Here is a 27,320-nt window from a genome sequence, read left to right on the forward strand (position 1 = left end):
CAAAGAACTCTTCTGGTCACTATCGCAAAAGTCAGTTGACTCCCGTCGGCCTATCATGGCCTCAACCACATGTGAGGTATCTCGCCATTGTGCTTCTTACGCGGTGATCGCGGTCGTGAACCTTCGTCAGACAGATCGAGGCAGTGGTTGAACGGAAGTTCCGTTCCCCAAACGTCACAATGGCTACCTATTCTTTCCGCGCTTCGGCCATGAAAGACCTCAATTGACCTCTTCTATCTGTTCATCACGAAATGTATCGTGGGATATGTACCCCGAATCGCCGCGTACCATGTGGAATATGTGGCTGTGATGCCTAGGAACCCACCGCCAAGGAAAAACCGCTGCTAGCTTAGAAGCTTTGCAGGAGACGATGATCGCGATTGCAAAACGTTTGATAACCGGTGTGTGATACGAAGAGAAAGTGGATGATACAGGCTGAATGTGTCTATGCAATAGTAACAGTCTGGACACACCGATCAGCACTCCACCATACCACCAGAAAGCAAACAAACTCACCTTAGCGTACAACGACTCCACGACATTGCTCACTTGCTCCAGCGTCTCGATTCCTGCTCCGTACGAGTTCTGCATCCCACACGCAATCAGCACCCCGAAAAATCCAAAGAGCTAAAGAAGAAAAGAGAAACTCACGTCGACCTCAGGCTCGTCGAACACCAACAAACACCCCCTCCCCTGGTCGAGCACGCCATAGAACACCTTATCGAGGATCATCTGCGACAGCTTCGCCTCGACCTCCTGCCGGCCCTGGCCAACCTGCTCCGCGACGTAGTCGAGCTCGACGACCGAATACGGCTCGACGATGCGCAGGAGATTTTGCTGCAGGAGGGTGTCGTACAGTGCTGCGAGGTGCGAACGGATGGTTGGGTCCGAGCTCAGCTCTACTTGGCGTGAATGGGGTAAAAGAATAAGTGAGATGACAATGCAGAATGGCAGGGGGTGAAGGGAGATGCGCACCGTCCTTGTACTCCCGGAGGACGCGTTCAAACTCGGATAGGTTACGGTTCTGATGCGCGAACGCGATCGCGCGCATGCTCTCGATCTCGCGCAGCTGAGCGTATTTGACAGCGAGCTTGATGCTCAAGAGGGACGTCACGTCTTCAGGCTGCAGGGGTAGCAAGGTGAGCCGTCTTGAGCACAGATTGAAGCAAAGGGAAGACGCACAAGGTTGAGCATGACCTTGCAGAGTAGCATATACTTGAGTGCGTTGAGCGCAGTCGGGTCGCCCTGAACGGACAGGCTCTCGAATGTCTCGAAGAAGTACGAGTATGCGGTCGTGTAGTCCTTATCCTCGGCGTGGAGCGCGCCACTCTGCAGATCGAGCGCGGCTTGGAGATGAGGTGGGCAGTAGATCGAGTTGGCGGCGGTCCGTGCTGAAGTGAGTGCGGCCTGCATACAGCTGTCAACCGGCGATGAATGTCAGTGATAGGATAGAGGGACACACCTTAGCCTTGGACAAGTTCCCAATACCCCTGTACACCCGGCTTTCGAGGAGATGCACTTCCGTGAGGATCATCTTGTCGTCCAGCCTGCGCAGCTCCGTTAGGAGCGCGTCGATCCGGGTCAGCGCGAGCTTGAACTGCGACGCTTCCAGCTGCCTGCACACACGTATTAGTCGTCTGCTCTCCTACTGATGCGAGAAGAAGGGTTGGAATACGTACAGGGAGACAAGGCGGACCTCGAGCGAGTGCTTGAGGAAGATGCGCTTCTCGCGCTTGGCCCACTCGATGTTGTCCATGAGGACATCAATCTGGGCCTGCCGGCTATCCGGGATCGCAGTGAAGTAATTGAGCAGGGTCCGGACTGCGTACGCATCAGCCTCAGGACAACAGCGGTTGGGCAGCTGGAAGAGACGTACTGAGCTTGGCGGTTTTGGCCTTGGCGATGGAGGAGACAAAGGAGCGGGAGAGGGTAATGACTTCGGCGAGACCTGTGGCATTTCTACGCGCATATAAGTTATACTTGACGCTGAATACAAAGCTCAAGCGGATAGACGCACTTCTGATCGCGGTATAGCTCAGCGAGCTTGAGCAGCGCAGATTCTTGGTCTCGAAGGATCTCTGCGTTCGCCGCTGATGACGATTTCGATGAAGATGCTATAGGGACATGACCTTATGTTAGCATTGAAATGAAGGTGGCGAAAAGGTCGACTGATAGACATACCTGAGGCGGAATCAAGCACCTGCTTGTACAGCTCCTCGGCGCGCTTGGGATTCGTCGAGGCGTTTGCCTCTGCCTCCTTCAGCACATCAGCTAGTGAAGACATGTTGCTTGATATTGAAGGAGATGGGTGATGCAGTGAACAAGAGACGATGTCGACAGGAAGGGGGACGGGACAGGCTCAGATGTTAACGAGCAAGGGAGGAGGGAATGACGCGTCTGGCCGTGCGAACTTTTGACTTTCCACTGACGCGTCCTCGTCTTAGGAGCTCCTACTCGCCATCCATTTCATTCTCCTTACAAGTTACTAGGTTTCATTCAGCATGGGCGACGAAGTCATTCTCCCGATCCCCAACCTCGTCCTCGCCCAGCATTACTTTACCCTCAGCACGTCATCCCTCACCCGCCTGCACGACAATGCGCGCAAGGATCTACTCGAGGGGATCAAGGCCGACCGTACGTCCACCCTTCACTCACTCCATGCTCTCTTTGACAAGATATGCAGAAATGGCGCCTTATTACAAGGTCGTAACCTCCAGCAATGCCATACCAACCGACGCCGCCGTGCTCAACGAACTGGAGAAAGCAAACGAGGACGAGCTCGCCAAGCTTGACGAGCGTCTCGCCGAGGCGGAGAAGACAGAGGGCGAGTCCGAGATTTCAGACGCGCTCAAGGCCAGGGCAAACTATCTCACGAAGATTGGTGAAAAGGTGCGTACTATACATGCAGCCATAACATCAGTGCTAAAGTGGCTGTATGCGTCCTTCGACATGTAGGACCGCGCGATCGAGGCGCAAAAACTCGCGCTCAAGAAGACGGCAGGCCTTGGATCAAGGATCGATATCGTGCTCACCCTCATTCGGATCGGCATATTCTTCGGAGACCACGCAGTCATCACTGAGAACCTCGCCGAGGCTGAGAAGTGCGTACCTCCCCCCTTCCTATTCTCTCCCCTCACTTGCATCGCACTGGAAATTGACCCGTATCCTTGCAAAGGCTCATAGAAGAAGGTGGCGACTGGGATAGACGCAACCGGCTCAAGGTCTACCGGGGCATGCACCTCGCATCCATCCGGCAGTTCGAGCGGGCTGGCGAGCTTCTCCTCGATGCGCTCTCAACATTCACGGCCGTGGAGCTTATTCCATATAACGAATTCGTTGCGCTCACGATCATCGTCAACACCCTCACGCTTAAGCGTGTTGATTTGAAGAAGAAGGCGCGTCCCTCCTCCCCATCATAGCCCGTGACGTGAGACTGACGTATACCATGGGGGACTCAGCTAATCTCAGCTCCCGAAGTCATCTCCGCCCTCCCCGAGCTTCCCGTCCTCGCAGACTTTACGAGCAACCTGTACAAATGCCATTACGAGAAGTTCTTCGTTGCCCTTGGTGAGCCCATCTCTGACGCTTGATGTTCGGATAACTGACAAATGCCGGTGCACGCAGCCAACCTCGAACAAAACTTTCTCCTTCCCTCGCGCCTCCTCTCGCCACACACACGTTACTACGTGCGCGAGATGCGCATCCTCGCGTACAGCCAGCTCCTCGAGTCCTACCGATCGCTCACGCTCGACTCACTCGCGGCCGCATTCGGTGTCTCTGTGCCCTTCATCGATTCGTACGTACCGTCCGTCCTGCTTCACAGCTGCGTCTCGATGCTAATTTATGGACACCATACACAGGGAACTCTCGCGCTTCATCGCCAACGGTCGGCTGCACTGCACGATCGACAAGGTCGCAGGCGTGGTTGAGACGACGCGGCCGTCGCTCAAGATCGCGCAGTACGAGAAGGTGGTGAAGCAGGGCGATCTGCTGCTCACGAGTATACAGCGGCTGAGCAAGGTGTTGTATTAGAGAGGGAAGGGAAGCGTTTTCTTCCTTTGTAGCATACATATCGTAATATCGCATACGCATTCGTTCGAGTGTCGTTCTTTGGCTCTTGAGGCTGTTTGTCTTTTCGTCGCGAGAAGTGATGAGCAGATTGAGGACGGTGCCAGTGCCGTTGCGATCGCACGGAAGTTCGTCATCAACCAAGCCGAAGCCCGAGGTTTGGCTGAGAACGCCGCTCGACGGTCCATATGGGTGGGAGATGACAGATGACGATACCGGTAGACTCAGACGATGGCCTCACCATCCTCCTCCTCCCTCTCCCTACTCACCCACCGGTCGTGGGTCATCATCCCCGTGACCCTTCTCGCGACAGGCATCGGCTGGAACGTCTGGAAAGCACGGCAGTCAAAGTCCGCCAGCGTGAAGACCATGGCCACCCAGATTGACGCGACAGCGTCTGCAGCGGCCGAGCGACACCCACGCTTCTGGTTCGACGACGGCTCGCTCGTCCTTCGTGCACGCGGGCAGCCGGATGTTCTGTTCAAGGTGCACCGCTCCCTGTTAGAGCGCCAGCGCCAGCAGGAGACTGCCGTACGTCTGGGAGAGGTGTATGACGCCCCTGACGGTGTAAGCGAGGGTGATCTGACTGCGCTCTTTGAGCATCTCTACCATGACATGTGCGTTACCTCTTTTAATCGAACTTGATTCTTGCCTCTCCCCTTCCCCAACGGCGGAGTCGCCATGCATTTACATCGAAGTACGACTGATCCCGTCACAGACCACTATCCCGCCAAGCCCCGCCGTCCCACATCATCGCTGTGCTGCGCGCATCCTCGCCTGGGCAGCTCGACCTCCCCCAGGTGCACGCGCTCGCGCGGGGATACTTTGAAGAGGTATTTGGAGGCGGGCCAGCACCGTTCGAGCATCCCGCGCATTTGGAGGAGGCGCTGGGAGCTGCGAATCGGTATGGCATACATGCGGTGAGTCGTACCCTTGCGTCTGCACAGCGAAGGACGTGGCTGGTTTGCTCACAAAGTCGATGCATGCATACACCTACTCCTTGCGCTCATTTGACCATGCGTCCCCGGAAATCGGACCATGCACCGTCCTTCGGACTCGTGTCACCCGTATCTATCTAACTTGGTCATTCATATACCGCTCTCATATCCCGGACATGACCTTCATGCCCGTCCTCGCTTTTCTGAATCCTCTCTCATCTGAAACCCCCTACTGATCCTCGCCCTCGGACCATGTGCACCCCCACAACTCTCCTATGCCGCTGGTCTACCGGGCCGCCAGGTAAAGAAACCGCTCTTCTACAGCCTGCTGACCACATCCGAGTTCGAGCCCGAAATTGATACCCCAGGAGACGTCGGTGGGCCAACAGTGCTCGGAGCAGGAGAACAGCAGGCGGAACCAGAACTGGTCCCGTCGATCGTGAAGCGGCACGTTCTCTCGCCGGCGGACGTCGACAGGTGCCGGAGCCTCATGACGGGCGTCGTGGACCACTTTACGCCTATATTGTTCACGGTGGTACGTCTGTGGGTCCTCGCAACGATACAATTCAATGCAGCGTTTCCCTCCCTCCCTCCCTCTTTCCATTTCCGCGTCCCTCTCGTTTCCTTCCTCCACGCTTGACTTGACGTCAATGCATGCGCCTTTCAACTATGATTCTGACGCGTGACTTAAATAAATTACAGCCGCCGACGTCGCACATGGACTGCACGGATATCTTGGCGGATAAGTGGCTCCCGCTTGTGATTCAGCCGGCCATTGAGGACGACGGGGTGTACAAGCCGCTCGAGACGCTCGAGAGGATCAAGCGGGTCGACTGGGTGAGCGAGGGGATATGCGCGGCGTGCGCGAGAGAGAAGCGGGAGGAGTGGACGCGGGATCAGGAGAATGTGTGGGAGAAGATGGATGGGTGGTTGAAGCTATAGGGAAGGAATGCTTTGGTGTGGGAGGGGACAAAGGACGATCATTAGAACCGGGGGACGACGTGATGGAAAAACAATAGAGAGGTGAGTCTGTCGACTTGTCGCCATGTAGAGGATGTTTTACCAGCTTTGTTAGAACTAATGCCTAGATGGGTCAGTTCAGCAGTATGTCATACTGGTGTATTACTCCCAGACCTGCGGCACATCAAATTAACGAAACGAGGCTCTCGCCCGTCCCAGAGCGCTCTCGCCTATTAATTCATGGAACTCTTTGCAGAGCTTTCATTTATTACCGTGTCATTTTTGAAGAAGGAACACTTTTGATCTAGCCGAGGGGATCAAGGATCAGGCTCGTTAGGTCTGACGGCTCGTGGTTTTATCCTGGGACCGACCCATATCAACTTCCTCAGCGCCTACAAACGTTGCGTGGTAGGCGCCTGATCTGTTACGTACTAACCGTAGCCCAATCTAGCGGCCCCCAATCCGCGACCGTGTACACGAAGCATCTCATCGTCACTGCACTTTCTTCTGGTGCACAGTCTCGTTGCGGGGCTCCCAGAACGACCGTCCACGAAGCAATCAGTTCATCTTCCGGTCGGAGCATACCGTCGTGCTACAGTTCCAGGTAAGCATTCGTCAGTGTCCATCAGTTGATGGATACATTGAGTGTCCAATTATACATTTAGGTTGAATGTCCTCCAAAGTGCCCGGTGCAATCGCAACCCTACAAACGGTCTTCGTGGGTGTTGTCCAATTCACCGGGAACAATTTCAGACTCAGCTGTTCATAACACATTGGCCCTTGATGGTTCCATTGAAGCCTTTCTCACTTGTTTCTTTTCACACAGAGGCGTCTGGCGTGCGACGCCTACCCTTCACTTCTCTCTCTATGGCTGTTCAGCGGCGTCCCCTGATGGGGTAGATGACCAACACTACCAAGGGCTCGGACCGTAGTACTGTGCATATGGCAACGTCATTCGCCTGTCGTTGACGCCCACAGCTCAGGAAGCCGGGGAAAACACTTCTTTCATGCATCGCTTCTGTAAATATACATGTGACGCCTTGCATTCTGCTATGGTCGGTGAGTGAACGAAATGATCTCTTTATGGACGTCACCCCTTGCATCGGATAGTGTGACATTCTGTGGGTCCCAGATACATAATAGGGCGCATGCTTGCCTTAAGCGGAGTTTCACCTCTTGCCAGGTCATTACAAACACCTCAATACGCGAGATTTCATAGTTATGGGGCTTGTCTTTAGCTGGCGTCCGCGACACACCGGTGCGTACTACCCTTTGTCGACGCGCCCACACGTCAAATTACGACCCTTTATTTATCTTCCTTAGTCTTAGCTCTATCCACTGGCAACACTCTCGATCGACAATGGTGTGCCTCTGATTGTTGTTTAGTGGCGGCGAGAGTAGCGGATGTCACACAAGAGGATCGAGGTGGTCTTGTCTCTTCTGGTGCGTATAAAAGTGTCGCCCTGCACTCGGACCACCAAATTGCAACACTCACCCGACACATTTTCACCAGCATGCCCTCCACGGACGCACTCGTTGACCACAGCCCCCCTTATCCCGATGGACTGCCTTCCCCCCGCACACCACTGCGTCACCGCCGACACGGCATCTTTGACATTGCGTTTGAGGAGCGCAATTCTGATCCGACCTTGGGGATATCCCACCTAATATTGGGATGGTTACGCGGAACTCGCGGAAACGTCCCGTACGCGCGACGCCTATGCGCTGAAATATTCTCTCTGGCTCCTTGGCCGCTCCTCACCTATCTCGCATGCAACATATGGCTCAGCGTTTCATCCGCCCTGAACCTATTTTTTCTGAGCCGTCTCCTCAACGTGGTGAGTGTACTGAGACAGGGCCCTGTAGATCATGCGCTAAAGACGTTTATGGACAGCTCGAAGACAGCCTGTCTACCCCCGGGATCCAACCCGAAATGTTCCAGATAATTGCCGAAATGTGGCTTTCCTTCGCTCTGATAAGCGTTGGTGTAGATCGTGTCTTGTAGGTCCAAGTTTAGTCGAGACATATGCTGGGGGGACTAATGCACACCTGTAGCACTCAGTCAAGGGACCGGATACGTAGCCATTTGAGAGCTCATTTTATTCCCAAGCTCATTGACGGTGCGCTCAGACACTTCTAGTACTGCCATAACAATCATAACATGTTGTTCAGCCAGTTTGCGAGCAGATTACCGGTCAACACAAGGTAGCGACTGGCGCATGTAACTGAGAACAATGCGCTAATTCTGTTAATACAGAGCAGCCGTTGCTTTTTCCCATATCAGGGAGCTTCGACAGCGAGGTCCCGGGATGGAACTTTGTCCATCACCTCACGCGTAAAATGCGGATATGTCTGACACTTCTCTCTCAAGTTGTCGTGCTTCTCTATGCTATCTCGCACAAGCAGAGTCCTGAGAAGGAGCTTCTGATGACTTTCTGTATCGTGCATCCTATACTCAGATGGCTAGCTCCATCAAACGGCATAGGCAGCGAAGGTGCGTGTAAACACGCTACTGATATGTCAGTGCATTTGCTGATGATGGATGCAGGCTACGTTTTTTGGACGGATTCGGCACCTTACAAACGTCTGAAGGCTCTCTATGGGCTCGCTTTCTCTCCACAATATCGCGGAGATCTAACTTTAGATGGCGTGACTAGTGGCCTAGGAACAGGTGGGTCCGTAGAACGTGTTTAGTATGCAAACTCACAAGGCCTTAGAGTACAGGAAAACATCGGGCAACCTCGGCATTGTCACCGACTCAGAGCCTTATCCGTGGGTCGGCGGACTTCTGCGAAGCTGGTACTGGGACTTTCTTATCAATCTCACACTTGATCTCCCCTTGGTACGTCGACAACGGAGCATTGATCGCATCAAACACTAATTATCAAACCGTGCTTGCCCCTTGAATTTTGTTTAGGCTGTTTATGCCCTCACTCTACCGTCACGCATGTCTGCGTCATCAGTCACATCGATGGCCTTGCTTCAACAAGCGACCAACACCCTGGCTATAAGTATAGGCGAATATGGAATGGACCCATCCTCGCTATCGGAGCTGTTCGCACAAGCCAAGTGGCTCTACGATGGCATCTCATACGAGAGTACGACGATCAACGGTCACATGCCCTATCCTACCGACAAGTCTAAAAAAAGTGGGATGAGCATCTCGTTCCGGTATGTTGGTCGAGAACATTCTTTTCATTTTAGTTGTATTAAAGAAGAGACAGAAATGTATGCCTTGAATATCCGGGCAGCATCTCTCCCGCGCTAGATCGCGTCTCGTTTGATGTTTCCGCTGGGCAGCTTGTCCTCGTCGTCGGCGCTAATGGGAGCGGCAAGTCCTCGATGCTCAAGCTCCTCGCGCGGCTGTTCGACCCAACTATGGGCGAGATCCTGATCGATGGTAACGCCGTAGACACATACAACGTCGAACAACTCCGACGCACCATGGTCTTCCTTTCCCAGTCTCCGGTCATCTATCCTGGGACGGTCCGAGACAACATCTGCATCGGCCTTCCGCACGCCCACAGACCAGGCAAGGGTAGCGCCCCTTTGGATGGCGCTTGTAGGAAAGGAGGGTGCACTGACTTCGTTACGAAGCTTCCGAACGGATATGACACGCAGCTTGCGCCCACCTTCTCGTTCGAGAATGACTTCTGCGATGGAACTTATGGCATCGTCTCTGAGAGACTCCGTCAGGAACTGCAAACCCGACGAGGCAGGAGGGTAGACATCTCCGGTGAGCTTGCATCCTTTTTTTCATTACACCTAATAGCTCACCCATGACTCCCTGTTCGTCAGGCGGCCAAAAGCAGCGACTAGCAGCGTAGGTGTTCTCTATCCATCTCCGTTCCTACCTCGAGGAGCCATCCTGATGTCTATCTTCTCTGCCTATACACAGCGCCCGTACATTCATGCGCATGACAGACGACACACGCCTCGTGGTCGTAGATGAAGCCACTTCCTCCCTGGACCCTGTCGCAGAGCGCGACCTTCTAGCGGAGTTCAGAGCCTCACGAAATGGGAGAACGATGATCTTCGTCACGCATCGCTTTCACCATCTCGCCCGCGAAGCCGATCAGATTATGTCTGTCCTCGTACTCCCCTCGCCTGATATCTCCCGTTCGCTGACCCTCGCCCGTCAGATGTATGCGAGAAGGTACTGTCGTTGAACGTGGAACCCACGATGAGCTCATAAATCTTGACGGGGAATACTCCAAGCTTTACGATGCACAGTCATAATGTTATCGCGACTTTTAAGCCTGTTGTTTTATCTTTTTTGTGTAAATTTCTCGCTGTCTCTCATGTTCCTGTATCTTATTATTGTTTTTCACTCTCGTCCATTACTCGACTTGTCCTTGTACATCGCAAAGCTCCTCTGACATTGCATATATATCAGAATTTGTGCAAAACCAAGACTTTAAGCAACATAAGACAAACAAATAGGAGATTGAAGTCTGTAGAGATACATCTCGGAAACGAGCAAAGTAGTAGCTAAGATTGGCTAAGCGGATAAGCGGATAAGCAGATAAATGGATAAGTGATAACTTGATCGTGATACGATACGATACAGACATGTGGCCGAGATGCGTGTGTGAGAGCCGAGACGATGAATGTAAATATGTAAGTGCGTGGAACAGGAACGAGCAAGCATTGAATGGGATCAGCAGAATTAAAATGGAAGGGAGACGGTTATGGAGAGAGGGAGGAAGATTTGAGGACCCGAATAACGGAGTGGGTGTGTGGGAGGATACGCGGTTGTAGGAAAACGGTGAGTAGGGTACGGGGGACAGTGAGTGGTAAGCGGAGCGTGAATGCACTCGTACATCGGATCGCAAGCAAGAGATGACAACATACGAAAGCAGTGGGGAGCGCGTGATGAACATACAAGGATGCGGACATGCCCATAATGAACCAGCGGACGATGAACGTGAGGAAAAGCAGATAGAACAAGGGTCCGAGTTATCCTCCCGCGTGTATATGTGTTACCCAAGGTCGAAAGAGGGGGAGAAAGAGGCACCTGATCCGCTCACTCGATGATCTCAAACCGCCCCCGCTTGCCTCCGCGCATATTGTCCCCGTCGTCCTCGAGCCCGCGCTTCTCGCCACCGCCGCCCATGCTCGTGCTCATACCGCCGTTCATGCCCGTAAGGTTGAGGAAGCCCTCCGGCATAGAGACGCCTGAGAAGGTCTCCGCGGCGACCATCTCGCGCAGGATGGCCTGATACTGCTCGTCCGAGAGGCCCATGCCCGCGAGCGGGTTGATCCGCCCGTCCTCTTCGCCAAACGCGGGGAAAGGCTGCATGCCACCGTTGACCATGCCGCTGTGTTGCTGTGGATTTTGCTGTGTGAGCGCGGCTGCGCCGGCCGCGAGGGCGTCGTTGAATGAAGAGTCGGAGAGCGGAGGAACGCCAACGGAGCGAGGGACACGAGCCATCTCTTGGATGACCTTGAGGTGCATCAAGTGTTTCTGGACACGGAAATTTGTGGTTCAGTGTGATATTCCTTTGTGAGTCAACAGTTGCGCATACCTCGAGCATATCCAATAGACCCTCTTTCGTGAACGGTTTTGGAAGGATGTCGTTCATACCTGGAGGAGTACATTTTGTGAGTTCACAGAAACTTTCGATACGAGTAAGAGAAAAAGAGGAGAGAGCATGCGGACCGCCAACAATGACACGCGGGAATGAGCGCGTTCCTGGCCGTAGCCCACGCCCAGCAATATCCTGGAAAGAACGAGACCGCCACTCACCATGTGAATAGTACTTCATAATCTCGCTCGGCTTCGAATTGCTCGTCATCGAGATGATAGGCGTCATATGATCAAACTGCCGAATCATCGACGTCGCAGAAACACCGTCCAACTTTGGCATCACAATGTCCTAACAAAAACAAAAACAAATCCCGCATGAGCACAATCCCCACAACAAGGAGGGAGAGGAGGAGGAACAACGTACCATCAACACCAAATCATACTTCTCCAAATTCATCTTATTCACCGCACCCACCCCATCCACCGCAACATCAATCGTGCACCCAAACACCTGCAAAAACTTGCTGCTCAGCCGGCGGCTCACCGCATCGTCGTCCACGAGCAGCACCCGCGGCGGCACCGCCCACCCAGGCACAAACGTCGACCGCCTCACGCGCAGCCTCGGCCTCTTCCCGCCCGCCCCGCCCGCTGCCCCCGAGCCCGACCCACCCGCACCAGCCGACGACGACGCAGCAGCCGCAGCATCAGCAGCCGCACCCGGATTCGACATCGTCGGCCTAACAACCTCCTCCGGCCCCGGACTCCCCTCCTTCCCGTCCTCATCCCCGTCCTCCTCCCCGCCGTCCGCGCCGTCCTCGCCCTCGACACCGCTCCCGCTCCCGTACGCAGCCTGCACGGCAGCGGCCATACCGCTGCTCTGCAGCACGCTCGGATCGAACGTCCAGTTCCCGTTCTCGTCGCCGCCTGCCGCACCGCGCGGCATCAGATGGCCCAGCGTGAACACCTGCAGCCCTTCATGGCCCGGCTCCATCTTCAGCCCTTCGCCGGCCGCAGCCGCAGCCGCCTGTGCCGCCGCCGCCGCCGCAGCGTGCGCGGACGCCGAACCGTTGTGCATCATCGACCCAGGGAGGTTCCACGCGATGTCAGGCGGGAGGATGAACGGCACATCGCCCGATGAAAACGCCGGCTCTGCACCACTCGCCCCGTCCCCATTGACAGGCCGCGCAGTCTGCAGCCGCAAATCGCCAATATGCGCAACCGTATCATGCTGCATCATCATCCCCTGCGCCTGCGCCTGCTCTCCCTGCCCTTGCCCTTGTCCTCCCTGTCCCTGTCCCTGTCCCTCTCCCTGCGCTTGCCCCCCTCCCTGCGCCTGCGCCTGCGCCCCCATCCCCTCATCCTCCTCGCCCATCTCCCCATCCTGCCCCTGCGCACCCACCGCAATCCCCTGCGGCCCAATCGAAAACGTCATCCCCGCATTCTCCGCCCGCCTCGACAGCTCATTCATACCCAGCAAACTCGCCTGCGCAATCTGCTCCTGGTCCTCGTTGCGCATCATAATCCGCTGCGTCTCCTGCGCGGGCAAGAACGGGTGCGTCTGCTGCATCGCGCCTGGGCCTGGCCCCGTATGGCCCGGGCCGCCGCGAGGCTGGCTTTGTGGCTGCTGCTGCTGCTGTTGTTGCGCGTATTGTTGTTGTTGCTGCTGCTGCTGCGCCTGGTGCTGATGCTGTTGACTACGCTGAGCATGCGACGCATAAGACTGGGCGCCGCTCTGCGCATGAGAATGGCCGGATGCGTTGGCAGCGGCGGCGGCAGCTGCTGCTGCCGCGGCAAGGGTTGGCGTAAGAGCCTGGTGCGACTGCGAGTGCTGCTGCTGCTGCTGCGCGATGCTCGCCAGACTCGGTGTCCGACTCTGTCCTCGCGTCGGGTCCAAGCCAGCAGACGCGTCGCCCTTTCCCTTTGCTACTAGACCGCCGCCAGTCAGCATGCGCGCAACGAATAACATAATAAAACGCACCACTCTCCTGCATCAGGAAATACTGAATCAGGTTCTGCATCAACGAGTCCTGCGCCGCAAGGCTCCGCTGGAAATTCACAATCTCCAAAAGCATATCGCCATACTTGCCCTCCAGAACCGCTACCCGCGCCTCCTGATCTACGCTCCCTCCGCCTCCGCCTCCGCCACCGCCACCGCCATCGCTCCCACCCCGCGAGCGCAACCGGTCGACCTCACCAATAAGCCCCTCCATGCGGATGCGCATACCCTCATTGCGCGCGCCGAGCGTGTCCACTGCCCCGCGAAGGGCGTCCACCTGCGCCTGAAGGGCCTCGACCTCGGGCGACGACGAGCGCCCGTTGGCGTACGCCCCGCCGAGCGCGGCGATGGGAGCGGAGGTAGGGCCATGCGAGGACGTGGGTGTAGTCTGCGCGGGCGCGGGTTTGCGCGCAGTGGGGACCTTGCGCTTGATGTTCTCGAGCGCGTCGCGCCGGTCGGCGTGGAAGTCGGGGTGTTTGAATGTCCAGCTCTGTGCACGTTACAAGTTATAAAAGAGGGAGAGGAACATGGGAATGTAACGTACATGCTCGCCAAACTGGTTGTCATCCGTGTTCTTCACCTATGTCCATAATAATGTCAGTCAGTACCCCTACATCAAAACGACAGCGATCGAAGAACCGATCAAGCCTCGGCTCCAGGGTCCGCCAATCATCGGCATCACCCGAAGAAACCCCCTCTCTCTCGATCGCGCCCCGCACAGCGCATGATCCGCACCACCAACAGAACCCCAAGCCCAGCCGGCGGCTCATCCACGTGCGCGCCCATGAACGTGCACCCCTCGCCTTCCACACAACAGCGGAACGAGAACGAGGGCAATCCAAGGAAAGGAGGGAGGAATGAGAAACCCAACGCATAGCGTCTGGCATCACATCGGGATGCAATCGCGCACGACGTTCGGGCCGACAGCCCATTTGGGAAAGCGCGACCCAGAAACGGGGGGAGGGGGGCGCACCGAGATCACGGGGATGTCAATCTGAGCGCTCTCCCGCCCTCTCTCGGGAAAACAGGACATCCCAACGCGAACGAGAAAAGACCAGAGGAAAAGAAAGGCAAACGAACCTTGTGGAAATCGTACTTGTTCAGCTGCCGCACGAACGACGCGAAATTCGAGTGCTTGAACATGCGCGGCAGAATCGACTTTGTGAACTCGTTCATGTCCTACCCCACACTCGCATCACCGTCTTTGAACAACATGGAACATTGAATGCGCACCTTGACGACGAAGCAGTCCCCGTTCGGCCCCCACGAGACAACCTCTGCGTAGGCCTGGTCTTCGAGCATCCTGTTCATCACCATGAGTATAGACGAGTCTCGAATAGAATAAGTAAACGCACTTGTACAACTTCTTCACGAAATCGCTCGTCGCGGGCATCCCATCGTCCCCGCCTTCCCCTCTTGCCGCCTGCTGCTGCTGCGACTGCTGCTGTGTCGGGGTGGTAGGCGCCGTCGCTTGCGACTGACGTATACTGCTCATACTCGGCTCGCGCTTCAAATGCTGCGACTGCTGCTGCTGCTGCTGGGGAGGCGGCGGCGGCGGAGGCGCATGCTGCTGCTGCGAAGAACGCCTGTCCGAGTGGCCCTCGTGCTGCGAATACGACGAATGCGACAGCGACGGCCGGTGCGACGAGTAGCTCGACGAGTGCGGCGAGTGGTGCTGCTGGTGCGGCGACGGGTGTCCGTGCGCACTGTAGCTCGACGAGTGGTGATATCCGTCCGAGTCCCGCCGGTGCCCGGGCCACGCCGCGCTCGAGGCGCTGGTGCTGCTCAGCGGCGAGGGCAGGCGGTTGAGGTACGGGCTCGCGTACACACGCTGCCCGGGGGAGCCCTGCAGCGGGGGCAGGGTGATGTTGTTGTTCGCTCCGCCGGGGCCTGATCGGGCGGAGGGGAGGAGCTGGGAGGGTGGCGGGAGCTGGTGGGAGTTGAAGAGGTGGTGGCGGGCACTGCTGCTGCCGCTGCCGCCGCTGCTGGCCGAGTATGGCGGGTCCATGGGTCTATCTCGATGAGAAGTGGACCTGTTTTGGAAGGTGTCTGGCGGCCGAGGCAGATTGTGTGGATGGAGTAGGCTGGGGCTGGGAGGTGGGGAGGTGGGGCAGGGGGCTAGGTGGTGGTGTTGGACGGTCGAGGTGCGTCTAGCCTTGTATGTAGGGAGGGCGTGAGGGCGTCGAGAGATTCGGCGCTTGTTCTGTGTAGGTGTCGTCGGTCGACCGGCACGAAGGGTGGGCAAACCGGTTAGATGAAGGGTGGGTGAGTGTGCTCGTCAGGCCTTTGGTTGTTTGCAAGCCGTCCTCGTCCTGAACAGGGCCAGCAGATGAGAGTTGGAAAAGACAAGGGGAGGTGGTGGAGGGACCTGTTTTTTTCCCGAAATTGGAGGGCTATCAGCCGCGTGGTCTCCGCGCCTCTTCAACACAACTCCACCCGTCCCGCCGACACCCCCCCTTTCCTCGCGGCAAATACATATAAACACCTTCATTCTCCATCCAAAACTAAAACTAAAACTCCGACAATCCAAATGAAGCGATCGTCCCAGCACAATCTCGTCCTTATCGATGGCGGCAAGCCAGCCATGCCATGGGGTTGGTGGAGGCGGGACGAGGAGGAGGACGCGACGGTGTTGGGCGGAGGCATCGAGGGAAGGTTCCGTGACCCGTTGCCTTGCCTCCGCCTCCGTGGTCCAGACTTGATCGACACTTTCTTATCACAAAATGTTCTCCAGACTCCAGGCCCGACCCAAGGCCTAGAACAACAATCCCGCTCCCTGTAATCTTCCTAGCCCCTAAGCCCGACGCGCCCCCCGCTCCTCGTTTGATTCGCCAACGCCCGCCAGTATTACTCGCAAACACCCCTCTGCACCACATCACCATCGAACGTGCCTGCCCGCAGCCACACCTTCTACAGGTGTCGATAAGCGCGGAAACACTCCCAAGGCACGAAGCTTTTAGAAGCCAGCCTTCCGCTACAAGCGCCCCCTCGTGCCCTTCGTATTTCACCCCCGCCCGCACCCGTGACACTCGACCACTTCCGCGACAGCCACGACTGTCTGTCCCGCGCCTGCGATGGTGACATACACCCTCCCGTTTTGCTAGTCGCGATGCTCGATGCGCTGCTGCGGTCTGATTGTGGCTAAGATGCGTCGTCCAAGTTAGTAAGCAGCCCGCTTTGCACTCGTCGGACCAGCCACTTCGGACGAGCGCCTCGATATCACCGGTACGGTACACTATCATGTAAGTACACCCTCAAAACGCCACTCTCCTACCTACCTTGCACTACATACCCGCTCCGTGCCCTCTATCGCCCCACGTTCCGCTCTACGAGCTGGTGCAGATGACTGGCACAACTCAACTCAACTTTGCGCTATCTAAACTCAATCGCTGGCCGTAAGCTCCGTAGCGGAGCCATGCAAAACTGCTGCTGCGCGATTCGTGGCCCCGTGCCGACACTCGAACACACGATACCCTGCTGTCCCTGCGCCACCGCGTACCCTCTTTTCGCTTCATAATACTGAAAGCCACGATACAACACAATACAATCCAGCACGATACGATAACGCGCCCACCAACGCACGCGCATCTCGCAATCACACCGACAACGCACAGCACCACACCTCGAGTCCTCTCATACAATGAAGACCGCAGATACGCCGTCCCCTCGTACCCGTCCTTCCTCACCACACGCACACGCGCACTCGGAAGGATACATAGAAGCAGCATGTCCCACCGGCAATCTCCCGAGCACATCTCGCAGGCCTGGGCCTCCCACACCCAACCCGCTCCATCGGTACACTAATCTCTCGCTCTCCATTGATTCCATGTACTGTATCGTGGCCGCGTTAACCTTTCGCCTTCGAGGCATACCAAATGAGGTGCCAAAAATAGGCGCTATTGAGAGATGAATGCCCCGCGGCCCGGTGTGGTCTGCTGCTGTTCCTGAGCTCGTGTACGCTATTAATATTTGCAGAGGTCAAAGTCCCGGAGAGGAGCGGAGCGATGAACGTGCACTCGATGTATACACGGCGCTTGATAGTAAGCACTTGAGTTATGGAGCAGGAAACGTCTTTCATCGGATGGAGCAGCAACATTGCTTGCCTGGCAACGCGCGCGAACAGCGCAGCGATGGCATCGCCGGACGGGCGACTATCGGGTGATAAATCGATAACAGGGTCGGGACACGCTTTCTTCCAGCGTATCTTGCATTAACCCGCGTCCGAACGGTGCATCGAGAAATTCAGACATCGCGGACCAGCGCCCCAAGGCACGGCGCGACTGTGTACGTGCCACTGTCGACCCGGGAGTGCTCCCAGGAGGGTCGGCTCACACATGAGACGAGCAGCTCTCATCCATAGCAAGTGTATTTCGAGTGAGATAGGCGCCAACGACGATGTAAACGGAGTTACTCTGGAGACGGCGTCTGCATAGCGGTGCCAACGAAGCTGGGCAGAGCATCGCGAGCGGAGGGCAACGAGGTCGGCCACGGCCCGATTTCTGATCCAGAGCTAAAGTTGCATGTTGCATCGTCAAAGAACCGGCAGAATCCTGGCGACGTCCATGCAGGCTCGCTGACGCCGTCGAGGGAAGGAAACGCGGAGTGGTGTAGTTATGTTAGGACCCGAGCCCCCTGTCTACCGCTGCGATTCGCAAGTAGCTGGCTGTGCTCGGGGCGTGCATAGTGAGGGAATCGAGTACTCTCAGCTCCGAAAAGGCTTCCTGGAACTCGACACCTGGGTGATCGTCGCCGAGGGCGAGTGATAAAGTACCACTTGAACGAAGATGAAGTGTTCGAAGAGATTGGCATCATCTATGAATGAGCTTGATTGCTCTGTGAGATTCTGTGCCCTCGAAAATGATATCAACAACAGTAGGAACGAGGAAGGACACCAAGGATGGCACAAGGATTCTGTTTAGTATCGTCGTCCTCGGAAGGTTATCGAAATCCACGCGGAGGCGCCTCAAGTTGGGGGACAACACCCATACGCCTAGCCTTTAGGACAGTTACACAGTCGAGTAAGCCATAATGCATTACTGATGGCGGTTGAGAGAATAGCAAATGATCGTCGGAGACGGGAACTGAGGAGCATAGCACGAACACCAGGAAGAATTCACGCATGAAAGTATCCCAACCATAGCTCTCGGCCACATGTGCAAGTGACCGTAGGGACACGAAGCCCCCCGGGGCATGCTAGTAGGGGACTCTGAAGAGCCGACTGGCACGTTTCGAGCTGGCGATAATACTCAGTCAAGCCAATATTTGAACGATGACTGGGAGAGTATACCACTTTTTATTGAATACTCAGCCAGAACCTGTGATTGAACCCGAGAGAGCGCCTTTTCTGGGTGAGAAAAGGATAAGTGTCCAATTATGGATGCCTAATTTGGTAATTTTGCCGACTCTGGGGAATTGTTAACCTTTTCTCGCCTGGAAAAGGCGTTCTATCGGGTGCAATGGTTATCTTTCCTTTGACTTTTCTCGCGGTGAAAACTCGGGGAAGGGGGTTTTCACCTCCACGCATTTTCTCTCTTTTTTCTCCAGCAAAAAATAGCAGTTTGCCCGTGGTGAGAGTCCATTCAAGGCCAGCTCGCGAGGCGAATTGCATGTTCGTGCACCAGATGGGAACGTACTCGGACCCAGATAGAAACGTGCGGCTCCATAGATCAGGGTATCGAAACAGTGGTGCCCACGCCTGTAAAGGCATTGCATATATAGATGAAGTGCAAGTCAGATGAAAGGAGACGAAAGTTGGACGAAAGTATGTGTGTGACATGTGTCACTCCGTGATCATTGCTTCGTAACGCTTGTCACAAAGCGGGTCGCTCAATTGTCACCACGCTTGCGCGTTGGCAACTGTTGGCAATTGCCACTGTCTGTCCATGTCATCTCGAGACTCCAAGCAAAGCGACAGTGAGCCAATGCCCTCGACGCGTATTTTTGCTTTCTAACCTAGAAAAAGATATCATGGCTAACTGCATAGTGAACCATCAAGAGCGACAGCTTCGTTACTCTCAGATCGATATCGAGATCGCTACTCACGTCGAGGTCATACGAAAGCTCTACACTCGTCGGAACATGCTGTCGCCCCTCTGCTCCTTCCCAGCTGAAGTTCTCTCCGAAATCTTCACGTTCTGTGTTCCACTCTCCGACTTTGTCCGCATCCGCTCACGTCAGCTCCTCGATCTCACTCATGTGTGTAGACGCTGGCGGGAGATAGCCTTGGATTTTCCACGTCTCTGGTCTTCAGTCGATGTGGGAGTCCTGTCGAAGCAACTCGTCTTGGCTATGCTGGAAAGAGCGCGGGAATCCCCAATCATTTTGGAGGTATTCGTCGCACCCACAGATCACTCTCGCGATTTGGGATGTGCTGACGATTTGGAGCTTACGAACGATTTGGAGCTTTTGAAAACCGTTTTCTCGCGGCTTCATCAGATATGCGAGCTGTCTGTCGATTTCCCCCCATCTTATGCTAGGACTCTTGCGGAATATCTTTCATCATCTACTCCTATTCTTCAAGAACTTACTCTTGTCGCAGAGCCACCGGTCCTTGTTCCTCTTTCGCAACCCTTACCAGATAGCATGCCTCGATTAGACGTTTTAACCCTCACATCATGTGCATTCCCTTGGGATTCTCCTATATATGGAAGATTGACACAACTTCACCTTGCCTGTCTATTGGACGACCTATCCCCTACTCCAGAAGAGTTGTGGATTACTCTTCAAAGCGCCACTTCCCTTGAGGTACTAACAGTCGATTGGTGCTTTGGCCAACTAGACGCACAGCCGGCAGCGTGGGACACACCAAAACTCTTGGACCTCCCAAGAATCAAATATATAAGAATGGATGAAGCCTTCCTATCATACGTCAACTTCTTTTCACGCGTTCGCATCCCCCCATACGCCCATCTGTCAATTTCCTCATTACTTGCCGTCGAGGACACAGAGTTTACACCACCCGATTTCCCCCCGATTTCCCCTGATTTCCTCTCCATTCACCGCGCTGAGCAAGGGATATCTTGCAATACCCTCCAAATCAAACTCGACAAAATCAGCTTCGAGTGCTCTATTCACGACGGGAGTCTCGACCACGAATACAAGTGCAACCATGGCGATAGTATCTGGGATAAGTGCCGCGTATTCCTGGACCACAAAATCGCGTACGAGGGGGGCGAGACCATTCCCATCAGCCCATTTCGGTCCCTTTGCTATAACTCGCCCCTCTTCTCCATCCATACAGCTGAACTTATCGTAACTCAGGACTATCTTGGGGACATTCCATGGTGCGACATCTTCATTGCCCTTCCCCGCATGCAGTGTCTCCGTGCGACTCTCACTAGCACAATACTCCGCCAAATGTTCGAGACGCTCAACCCTCGTTCGGGAGCTCTTCATGTCTCCCAGCTTCGTGAAATGTCCTTGAAGGGTGGCGGAAATCCCCGGAATCCAAAACGTCTGGGCGAATGCATTGCGGATGCTCTCGAGCAACGTTCATTGGTGGGAACAGTGTTGGATAAGCTGACAGGGAAGGGGATTTACTTGCCCGAACCATACTTTTCGAAGGTGGAGTGCGTGGTCAAGGATATTAAAGGGTTCTCAGGGATTGACTCGTACGCAGTATGAAGTGGTCATGTATAATGCCATTAATGTACCTTTTGGCTCATGTAGTTATTTCCAGAGTCATGTGTCGATAGTTGAACAATGAGGCATTACAAGTGGCTTGCTGATAGTATACGCCAATGAAGCTTGTATCTCGAGTATAAGCTTTTATGGGAGAAGGTGAAATGGACGAGATCCGAGTCACTCTTTTTAAATCGGATAACGGCGTAGTGTCGCTTGGTTTTTGTGTGAGACATAATATAGCCCAGCGACTGCTCCTGCCAGTGGGTGACGTTCTGCTGAGTAGCCTTGCGATCGATTGTTGCAATAGCTATATAAAATAAAACGAGTCGAGAACGCGACTTCGCCTGTGGAGTAGATTGCAGGATCATGAAAGCATACTTAGCGACCTCAAATCAATGCGGAATGTGATCTTATCGACCGATTGTCTCAATATCAGACATAGGTGTAGCATGTGTCGTGTGTTGAAGCCAAAGAAAATATTGCTGCGGGGCAATTGCTGGGAAGCATACATCCGGGTCGGGACTCGGAAAAGCCCGCGTTATTGGCGCTTCAAGGTTGCCATGCTCGTGAAGTCCAACCATCGCCTTCATTCATCCAACGACCTTGAAAGCTTAAACTTCAAACATTGCCCACTGCCCAGTCTTGTGGCCTTCCGCCAGTCGCCATCCATGACTAAATGTCTACAGCAAGAGGAACTTTGGATCCTTCCCTGTGTTATGAAATTAAACGCCAGCTACTCTTGGCAGGTCAAAACAATCACGTCGCAATAGCGCGATGCTGTTGAAGGCAGTGGCTGGTGATATCAGCTGAGGCTTAAGATCCGATACCTTGGAAGACGGGCCAATCACGCCGCCTTAATTAGGTCTTCCTGTGAAGTCAAAAGAAGGGAGTGGCTGCCTTGCTTGCCGGCCCATATCCTTTCTCCCGCTCAAGACATTGATCCCCAAATATGATGAAGACCTCTTTGCTCCTTGGTCTCGTTGTCGCTGCTCTCACCAGTGCTACCAATCTTGACTTCAGAGGATGCTCTCCAAAGCTCAAATAGAGTATCTCGGCTCCATCAAAAGTATGGATCTTGCATTCAAAGGCCCACCCTTACTCTCCAGTTCGCACTTTCCCGTCAAGGCTTTGGTGAGCTCGAGCAACACCTGATGGAGATTAGCGATTCGTCCCACACGCGATACGGCATGCATCTGTCCAAGGACGAAGTGCACGAGCTCATGGCACCTCATCCGGAGACGCAACACACAGCATCGGAATGGCTCGCATTTCATGGACTTGATGAGACGAACGCCAAATACTCATCCGCAAGAGACTCGATGACCCTTCGAGTTCCTGTGGGCACCGCTGAATCCATGTTCAACACGGTAAGCATGATTCGCCTTCTGAATGGCGATGTCACTGAAATACGCGTAGAGCTTCCACGTCTACAAGCATGCTGAATCTGGGAATGCACTCGTGCAGACGACGCATTACAGTCTCCCGGAAGTCCTTCATGACCACATCGACCTCGTCCATCCTCTTGTTATGCTTGCTTCTGCTAAAACATTGAGATACACCGCCGGTAACAGTGCCCCAGTAAACCCACCCATTCCGTCGGTCCGTACGCGCGGGGACAGCGCTGTGGATCCCTCCTGCAACACCCAGATCACTCCCGATTGCCTTCGTCAGCTTTACAATATCGGTAACTACACATCATCTTCGACCATAGGCAACGGGATAGCGGTCTCGGCTTTTGAAGACGAGTGGGCATCATACACGGACTACGAGACATTCTTGGAGGCATATGCGTCATCTGCTGCTGGGTCCAACTTCTCTGTTACTTCGGTCACAAGTACGTGATATTGTCGAATTCCACATCCTAGTTTCCTTACTCCTCGTGCTAGGTGGCGTGAACAACTAGACAAAACTCGGTACTGAAGCTAGTCTGGACGTGCAATACGCATTTGGTCTGACGCGGCCTATCCCGGCGACCTTCTTCACCATCGGCGGGTATCCAGACTCACCTCCCGATATGAACTGGACTTTCGCAACAGGGACATTAGATGTAAGCATCCGATGTAGTGTTAGTGCGACTATGAATTGAACTAATTCATTGTCCCCAGTTCGTCGATTTCCTGCTGAACCAAACAGACCTGCCCCCGGTTATCTCAACGAGCTACGGAGAAGATGAAACTTCATGTTTGTGAAAACCTAGTATCAGCGTGCCCTGCTGATGCCGGGTGCAGTTACTCCGGCACAGGCGAACACGATATGCCAGGGCTTCGCTGCTCTAGGTGAGCTCGCCGCTATAACACGTATGCTCTGACTTCATGTTCTCTGCTTAGGCGCACGGGGCGTGTCTATTTTATATTCATCAGGAGACTACGGAGTAGGGTATGATTCGCAAGACCCTGAGACATTCACGGTGCATTTCCCCGCTAGCTGCCCATAGTAGGTCTCCAAACCTTACGTGCGGTTTCACGACTAACTCCAGCGCAATATAGTGTCACGTCTGTCGGGATGACGTCCGGTACTCATGAAGTTGCAGGGAATTACAAAAATGAAAGCTTCAGCGGTGGTGGATTCAGCAGTTATGTAAGTGTTTTCATCATCTGGCTTAATTCGGTAGGAACGTCTCATCATGCACTTAGTTCCCTCGCCCTTCATACCAAGACAAGTCGGTCAGCGACTATCTGACATACCTTGGGGATCAGTATTCCGGCCTCTACAACTCGTGAGTATAATCTCCGAGGCCACGTAGTCGTTGACTCACGCATTTCACGCAGGAGCGGACGTGTATGCGATTCATTATGATGCCATGATATTCAGACTAACGTTTTCGAACCTACCTAGGGATATCCGGACGTATCAGCGCAAGGCGTCAACTTCCCGATCGATTACTACGGTGGCACGAAGAACGAGACAGGCACCTCCGCTTCCACGCCCACATTCGCTGCAATCATTGCACTCCTTAACGATGTGCGATTGAGTGCCGGGAAGGGTACCCTCGGATTCTTAAATCCGTGGTTATACTCCTCAGGCTATGCCGCACTGAACGATATCACCGAGGGAAATAACCCTGGCGCAGGGACACTTTTAATGTAAGTGCGCGCTCACTTGTAAAACTGATACTAAACAGAGAGCTCACGGCTTGAAACCACTTCAGGCTACGAGAGGGTGGGATCCACGTAAGATTACCACGCGATTTGACGCTCTGACTACTGCTTGACATGTTTTGCAGTCACAGGGCTTGGTACACCTGACTTCGCGAGGCTCAAATAGCTTGTTTTGGCATGAAAATGTGGTGTGTTGGTGTCAATATAGGCACTTTTTGCTATCTTAATATCCCAGACTTACCGTGCGGACGCTGCGCTACCGTGCTACGAAGGTGCAAAATTTCGAGCTGTGAATAGTCAAGGGTGTGCAGAGAATAATGCAAGATGAAAATGATAGGACCAGATTTAGCCGTTTATGCGAGCGCGTTCGATTTATCAGGCTATACAGTGAGGCTAAAAACGCTGCGTCGAGAAGCGCGGAATGCGGCACGCTCTTTTGATCATCCCTTCTCGGAGGTGGAGCTCGCATCAAAGAGGGCGCAGCGGACTTAAAACGTGCACCTTGCTCGCACCTCGCTCGCTGAGTGGAGTGATGCGCTTTCTATTGTTAGAACCTCGCTCGCTTCGCGTTTCAGTAGGTGGAGCAAGTCTCCGGCGTACTCTTGGCAACACTGTTTTGGTGAGCTATTCGAGAACACGCGCCTTTCTTTCTTTACTGAGGGTATGTGACGTGATATCGGCCTCACAGATGACGGTCCGAACGTTTATATATGTCCGATGGGTCTCGGAAGGTTGAGGTCTTGAACGCTCCCCACACTGTCGCATCTACGTGCTCACATTTATTTCTCGGATCTAAGAACTTATCGTCTGAAGCTATCGCATGACGTCGATTTGCCATGAGGACACATGGTACTGGTGCAACTTCATATGGGACATTACATCTGAGGGCTATGCATACGGTAGTTTGATCGCTCCTTCGTAATGTCAATGGGCTGATCACAATTCTGTACTAGCGGCCATCGGAACTTTGGTGATATATGATGAGTGTGAGTGTCTGAAGATCCTCTTCGAGAACGCGACACTACCTGACGCCGCATAAAGTGCTCCTACTCGAACAAGAGGTAGGACGTTATGTTATTTGTTGCATTTGCACGATCGAGCTCACACGCGACTAATTCAGATAGACCTGGTCTGGGTAAGCTTCGGTACACAATTGTACTATAAAATCGTTGAGTATTCGCGCCTTGTCCCCCTTACAGAAGCGAAAGTGGACATTGGTCAAATTCATGTATTTGGCGGTAAGCAGCAGCTACATAGTTTGTCGCCGTATACGTGACGAATATTGCTTCCCTAGCTTCGTATGTTAGGAATAATTTATGGCATGTGGGTACTGCATCTTTCTCGCTACTCCCATTTTAAATTTCTACGTAGTACGAATGTTTGTGAGTCATCGCAGTATCCGCCTCTCCATCAGAGACTTAGCTTCAGAAGTTTACTACGCCCCAAGACACGTACCGGACTTGGTAAGCCGTCCCCCTTCAATTCATGATTGATTTTTCATACATTTTTCATACAATTCATGGACAGACGTACGTCGAATAAATTTTCTAATATTCGCTGATATTGATGTCCGACATCGTCGTTTTGGGACTCCCTAGATGTAGGCGCCTTTTACGTGTTAGGACGACTGACACTAATGCAAACTTAGGCGTGGCTTTTCTATGGATAGTCCCCGTCAGTGAAGCATTGGGGTTCTTTACCCTCCAGAGTATGTTCTCTAACCCTGCATCATTTTGGCATTGTGACATATACCCTGGTAGTTGTTATGATACTGAGGCTCTATGCTATGAGCGGGCGCTCCAGAAAGCTACTCTCCACACTGCTATTTGGGTTTGTCATTGTGCAAGGGATAGTTTTCGCCAATACGATACGAAACGCGATTGTCATCGGAGACACAGGTAAGTACCCTAGCGTCCAACGCCCACACACCCTCATCATAGTCATCGCCCTTCACAATCACAGAGGTGGATAATACGCCAGATGGTTTCCCTGGTGTTTGCGCAGCTCAATACGATGTATTCATTCTACCGCTCCTCGACGGGCAGTACATATCATTACTAATCTTCGAGGTGCTAATGCTTGCTATATCAATCTTCTTTTTTGCTGTACATCTCAGGCAATCGAGAGGACAGCGAGGAGCATGGTCCACGCGTAATATTGTGGTCCTTCTCGTAAGGGACAATGTCCTCTACTTTGTCGTGTAAGCAGCCAAGGCAAAGTCCAGATTGTTGAGCCTTACTTATTGTCACTTAGAACGGCAGCAACCTATGCATCTGAATCGTTCAGCTCACTAGAACTCGGCTGGGTACATTTTATGTTATACACTTTCCGTGCCTTAGAGGGCTCATTATCTAGATTTTAGACACCCATTCATCGCATTGGATATGACGTCCTCAACGCGGTCCTCTCCGGGATAGTAATTTGCATACTCGGACCCCATCTAATCCTCAGCGTGCTCAGGCACCACGCAAAGAGGGTTGAGGGTTCGTACACTTCAACCGATGATATGAGCGCCGGAAGCTTTGCCGCTGCACGAAGGGAGACTACGCGCTTGTGGGAGGCACAGGATCCCCTTTTCAGCTATTATAGTGGGTCATATGATGGAAGTGATACGTGAGTACCATTACACAATTGAAACGCATGCAAGTTGATCTTTGGCTGACGGACTTGTAGGATCACACTTAATCACCTCTCTCGTGCTTACACTGAGGGCCCTTGAGGCATGAGTGGCACTAAAGGTTGATCCGTCCACTGCTCTACATCAAATAATTTGCCATTGTATTAGCGTATTATTTATGATGAATTCCAGCTCTTCCATCGATCCTACTAGAACGTTGCTCGCGTTGTAACTTGTCGTGTCGAAGACGAGGCTCCCTCATAGGGGCAAAATCGTTTAGGGATGTCGGAACTTTCTGGGGAGCATTATAATGAGCCCGCATTATAAACGAGTTTATTATGTACCCTCTTCATTATAATGGCGGCCGCTAAGCGTTTGCTCAGCACTTTTAGTCATCAATATTACCATATACGGTAAATTTCGGCCATTTTAATGGCCATGGCAATGGAATCAACCTTATCATTATAATGCTTCGCAATGGCACCCCTCC

At 53.8% G+C, this 27,320-nt stretch overlaps 7 protein-coding genes across 7 annotated transcripts; 5 read left to right on the forward strand and 2 right to left on the reverse strand.

The window, feature by feature from the left end:
• Positions 1-384: 384 nt before the first annotated feature.
• CONPUDRAFT_133506 (proteasome regulatory particle subunit) lies at positions 385-2,418 on the reverse strand. Its single transcript, XM_007777626.1, has 10 exons — positions 2,182-2,418; positions 2,018-2,114; positions 1,877-1,959; positions 1,680-1,821; positions 1,463-1,616; positions 1,183-1,407; positions 976-1,123; positions 652-899; positions 517-585; positions 385-463 (listed from the first exon to the last, which is right to left on the reverse strand). The coding sequence occupies exons 1-10, from the start codon at positions 2,282-2,284 to the stop codon at positions 446-448; spliced, it is 1,287 nt and encodes a 428-aa protein (XP_007775816.1). The 5' UTR covers positions 2,285-2,418; the 3' UTR covers positions 385-445.
• Positions 2,419-2,474: 56 nt separating this feature from the next.
• On the forward strand, positions 2,475-4,111 carry CONPUDRAFT_133509 (PCI-domain-containing protein). The gene is made up of 7 exons (XM_007777627.1): positions 2,475-2,634; positions 2,684-2,889; positions 2,956-3,101; positions 3,176-3,395; positions 3,459-3,567; positions 3,625-3,796; positions 3,861-4,111. Exons 1-7 carry the CDS (start codon positions 2,502-2,504, stop codon positions 4,030-4,032), a joined length of 1,158 nt encoding a protein of 385 aa, XP_007775817.1. The 5' UTR covers positions 2,475-2,501; the 3' UTR covers positions 4,033-4,111.
• Positions 4,112-4,437: 326 nt separating this feature from the next.
• CONPUDRAFT_68079 (uncharacterized protein) lies at positions 4,438-5,948 on the forward strand (the record flags this gene model as incomplete). The annotated part of the gene is made up of 4 exons (XM_007777613.1): positions 4,438-4,685; positions 4,787-4,988; positions 5,308-5,538; positions 5,709-5,948. 4 exons carry the CDS (start codon positions 4,438-4,440, stop codon positions 5,946-5,948), a joined length of 921 nt encoding a protein of 306 aa, XP_007775803.1.
• Positions 5,949-7,480: 1,532 nt separating this feature from the next.
• Positions 7,481-10,337, forward strand: CONPUDRAFT_170375 (P-loop containing nucleoside triphosphate hydrolase protein; the record flags this gene model as incomplete). Its single annotated transcript, XM_007777628.1, has 11 exons — positions 7,481-7,804; positions 7,861-7,967; positions 8,022-8,086; positions 8,224-8,460; positions 8,515-8,637; positions 8,684-8,808; positions 8,884-9,137; positions 9,191-9,702; positions 9,765-9,789; positions 9,865-10,050; positions 10,109-10,337. The coding sequence occupies 11 exons, from the start codon at positions 7,481-7,483 to the stop codon at positions 10,203-10,205; spliced, it is 2,055 nt and encodes a 684-aa protein (XP_007775818.1). The 3' UTR covers positions 10,206-10,337.
• A 4-nt stretch (positions 10,338-10,341) lies between these two features.
• On the reverse strand, positions 10,342-15,646 carry CONPUDRAFT_133519 (uncharacterized protein). Its single transcript, XM_007777629.1, has 9 exons — positions 14,848-15,646; positions 14,726-14,795; positions 14,573-14,671; positions 14,037-14,072; positions 13,475-13,982; positions 11,921-13,419; positions 11,716-11,845; positions 11,495-11,553; positions 10,342-11,433 (listed from the first exon to the last, which is right to left on the reverse strand). The coding sequence occupies exons 1-9, from the start codon at positions 15,498-15,500 to the stop codon at positions 10,993-10,995; spliced, it is 3,495 nt and encodes a 1,164-aa protein (XP_007775819.1). The 5' UTR covers positions 15,501-15,646; the 3' UTR covers positions 10,342-10,992.
• A 3,808-nt stretch (positions 15,647-19,454) lies between these two features.
• On the forward strand, positions 19,455-21,212 carry CONPUDRAFT_147961 (uncharacterized protein). The gene has a single exon (XM_007777630.1). It carries the CDS (start codon positions 19,460-19,462, stop codon positions 21,113-21,115), a length of 1,656 nt encoding a protein of 551 aa, XP_007775820.1. The 5' UTR covers positions 19,455-19,459; the 3' UTR covers positions 21,116-21,212.
• A 994-nt stretch (positions 21,213-22,206) lies between these two features.
• CONPUDRAFT_68118 (subtilisin-like protein) lies at positions 22,207-24,379 on the forward strand (the record flags this gene model as incomplete). Its single annotated transcript, XM_007777617.1, has 12 exons — positions 22,207-22,482; positions 22,532-22,942; positions 23,019-23,162; positions 23,221-23,296; positions 23,344-23,391; positions 23,443-23,548; positions 23,602-23,692; positions 23,749-23,831; positions 23,884-23,893; positions 23,951-24,198; positions 24,239-24,285; positions 24,339-24,379. Coding segments are annotated over 12 exons (1,581 nt in total), but the record flags the coding sequence as incomplete, so codon positions are not given.
• Positions 24,380-27,320: the final 2,941 nt, after the last annotated feature.

This window comes from Coniophora puteana, assembly GCF_000271625.1.
Source record: "Coniophora puteana RWD-64-598 SS2 unplaced genomic scaffold CONPUscaffold_24, whole genome shotgun sequence".
NCBI lineage: Eukaryota > Fungi > Basidiomycota > Agaricomycetes > Boletales > Coniophoraceae > Coniophora > Coniophora puteana.

Bases quoted from the DNA above. Each gene is read 5' to 3' on its own strand.
- CONPUDRAFT_133506 (XM_007777626.1), bottom strand. From the start codon at position 2,284: ATGTCTTCACTAGCTGATGTGCTGAAGGAGGCAGAGGCAAACGCCTCG. The intron at 1,960-2,017 runs GTGCGTCTATCC...ATATGCGCGTAG, and splicing joins GAGCTATACCGCGATCAGAA to AAATGCCACAGGTCTCGCCG. The intron at 1,408-1,462 runs GTGTGTCCCTCT...AGCTGTATGCAG, and splicing joins GGAACTTGTCCAAGGCTAAG to GCCGCACTCACTTCAGCACG.
- CONPUDRAFT_133509 (XM_007777627.1), top strand. From the start codon at position 2,502: ATGGGCGACGAAGTCATTCTCCCGATCCCCAACCTCGTCCTCGCCCAG. The intron at 2,635-2,683 runs GTACGTCCACCC...CAAGATATGCAG, and splicing joins CGAGGGGATCAAGGCCGACC to AAATGGCGCCTTATTACAAG. The intron at 2,890-2,955 runs GTGCGTACTATA...TTCGACATGTAG, and splicing joins TCACGAAGATTGGTGAAAAG to GACCGCGCGATCGAGGCGCA.
- CONPUDRAFT_133519 (XM_007777629.1), bottom strand. From the start codon at position 15,500: ATGGACCCGCCATACTCGGCCAGCAGCGGCGGCAGCGGCAGCAGCAGT. The intron at 14,073-14,572 runs GTTCGTTTGCCT...TTATGGACATAG, and splicing joins ACAAGTACGATTTCCACAAG to GTGAAGAACACGGATGACAA. The intron at 11,846-11,920 runs GTACGTTGTTCC...TGTTTTTGTTAG, and splicing joins AGTATGATTTGGTGTTGATG to GACATTGTGATGCCAAAGTT.
- CONPUDRAFT_147961 (XM_007777630.1), top strand. From the start codon at position 19,460: ATGGCTAACTGCATAGTGAACCATCAAGAGCGACAGCTTCGTTACTCT.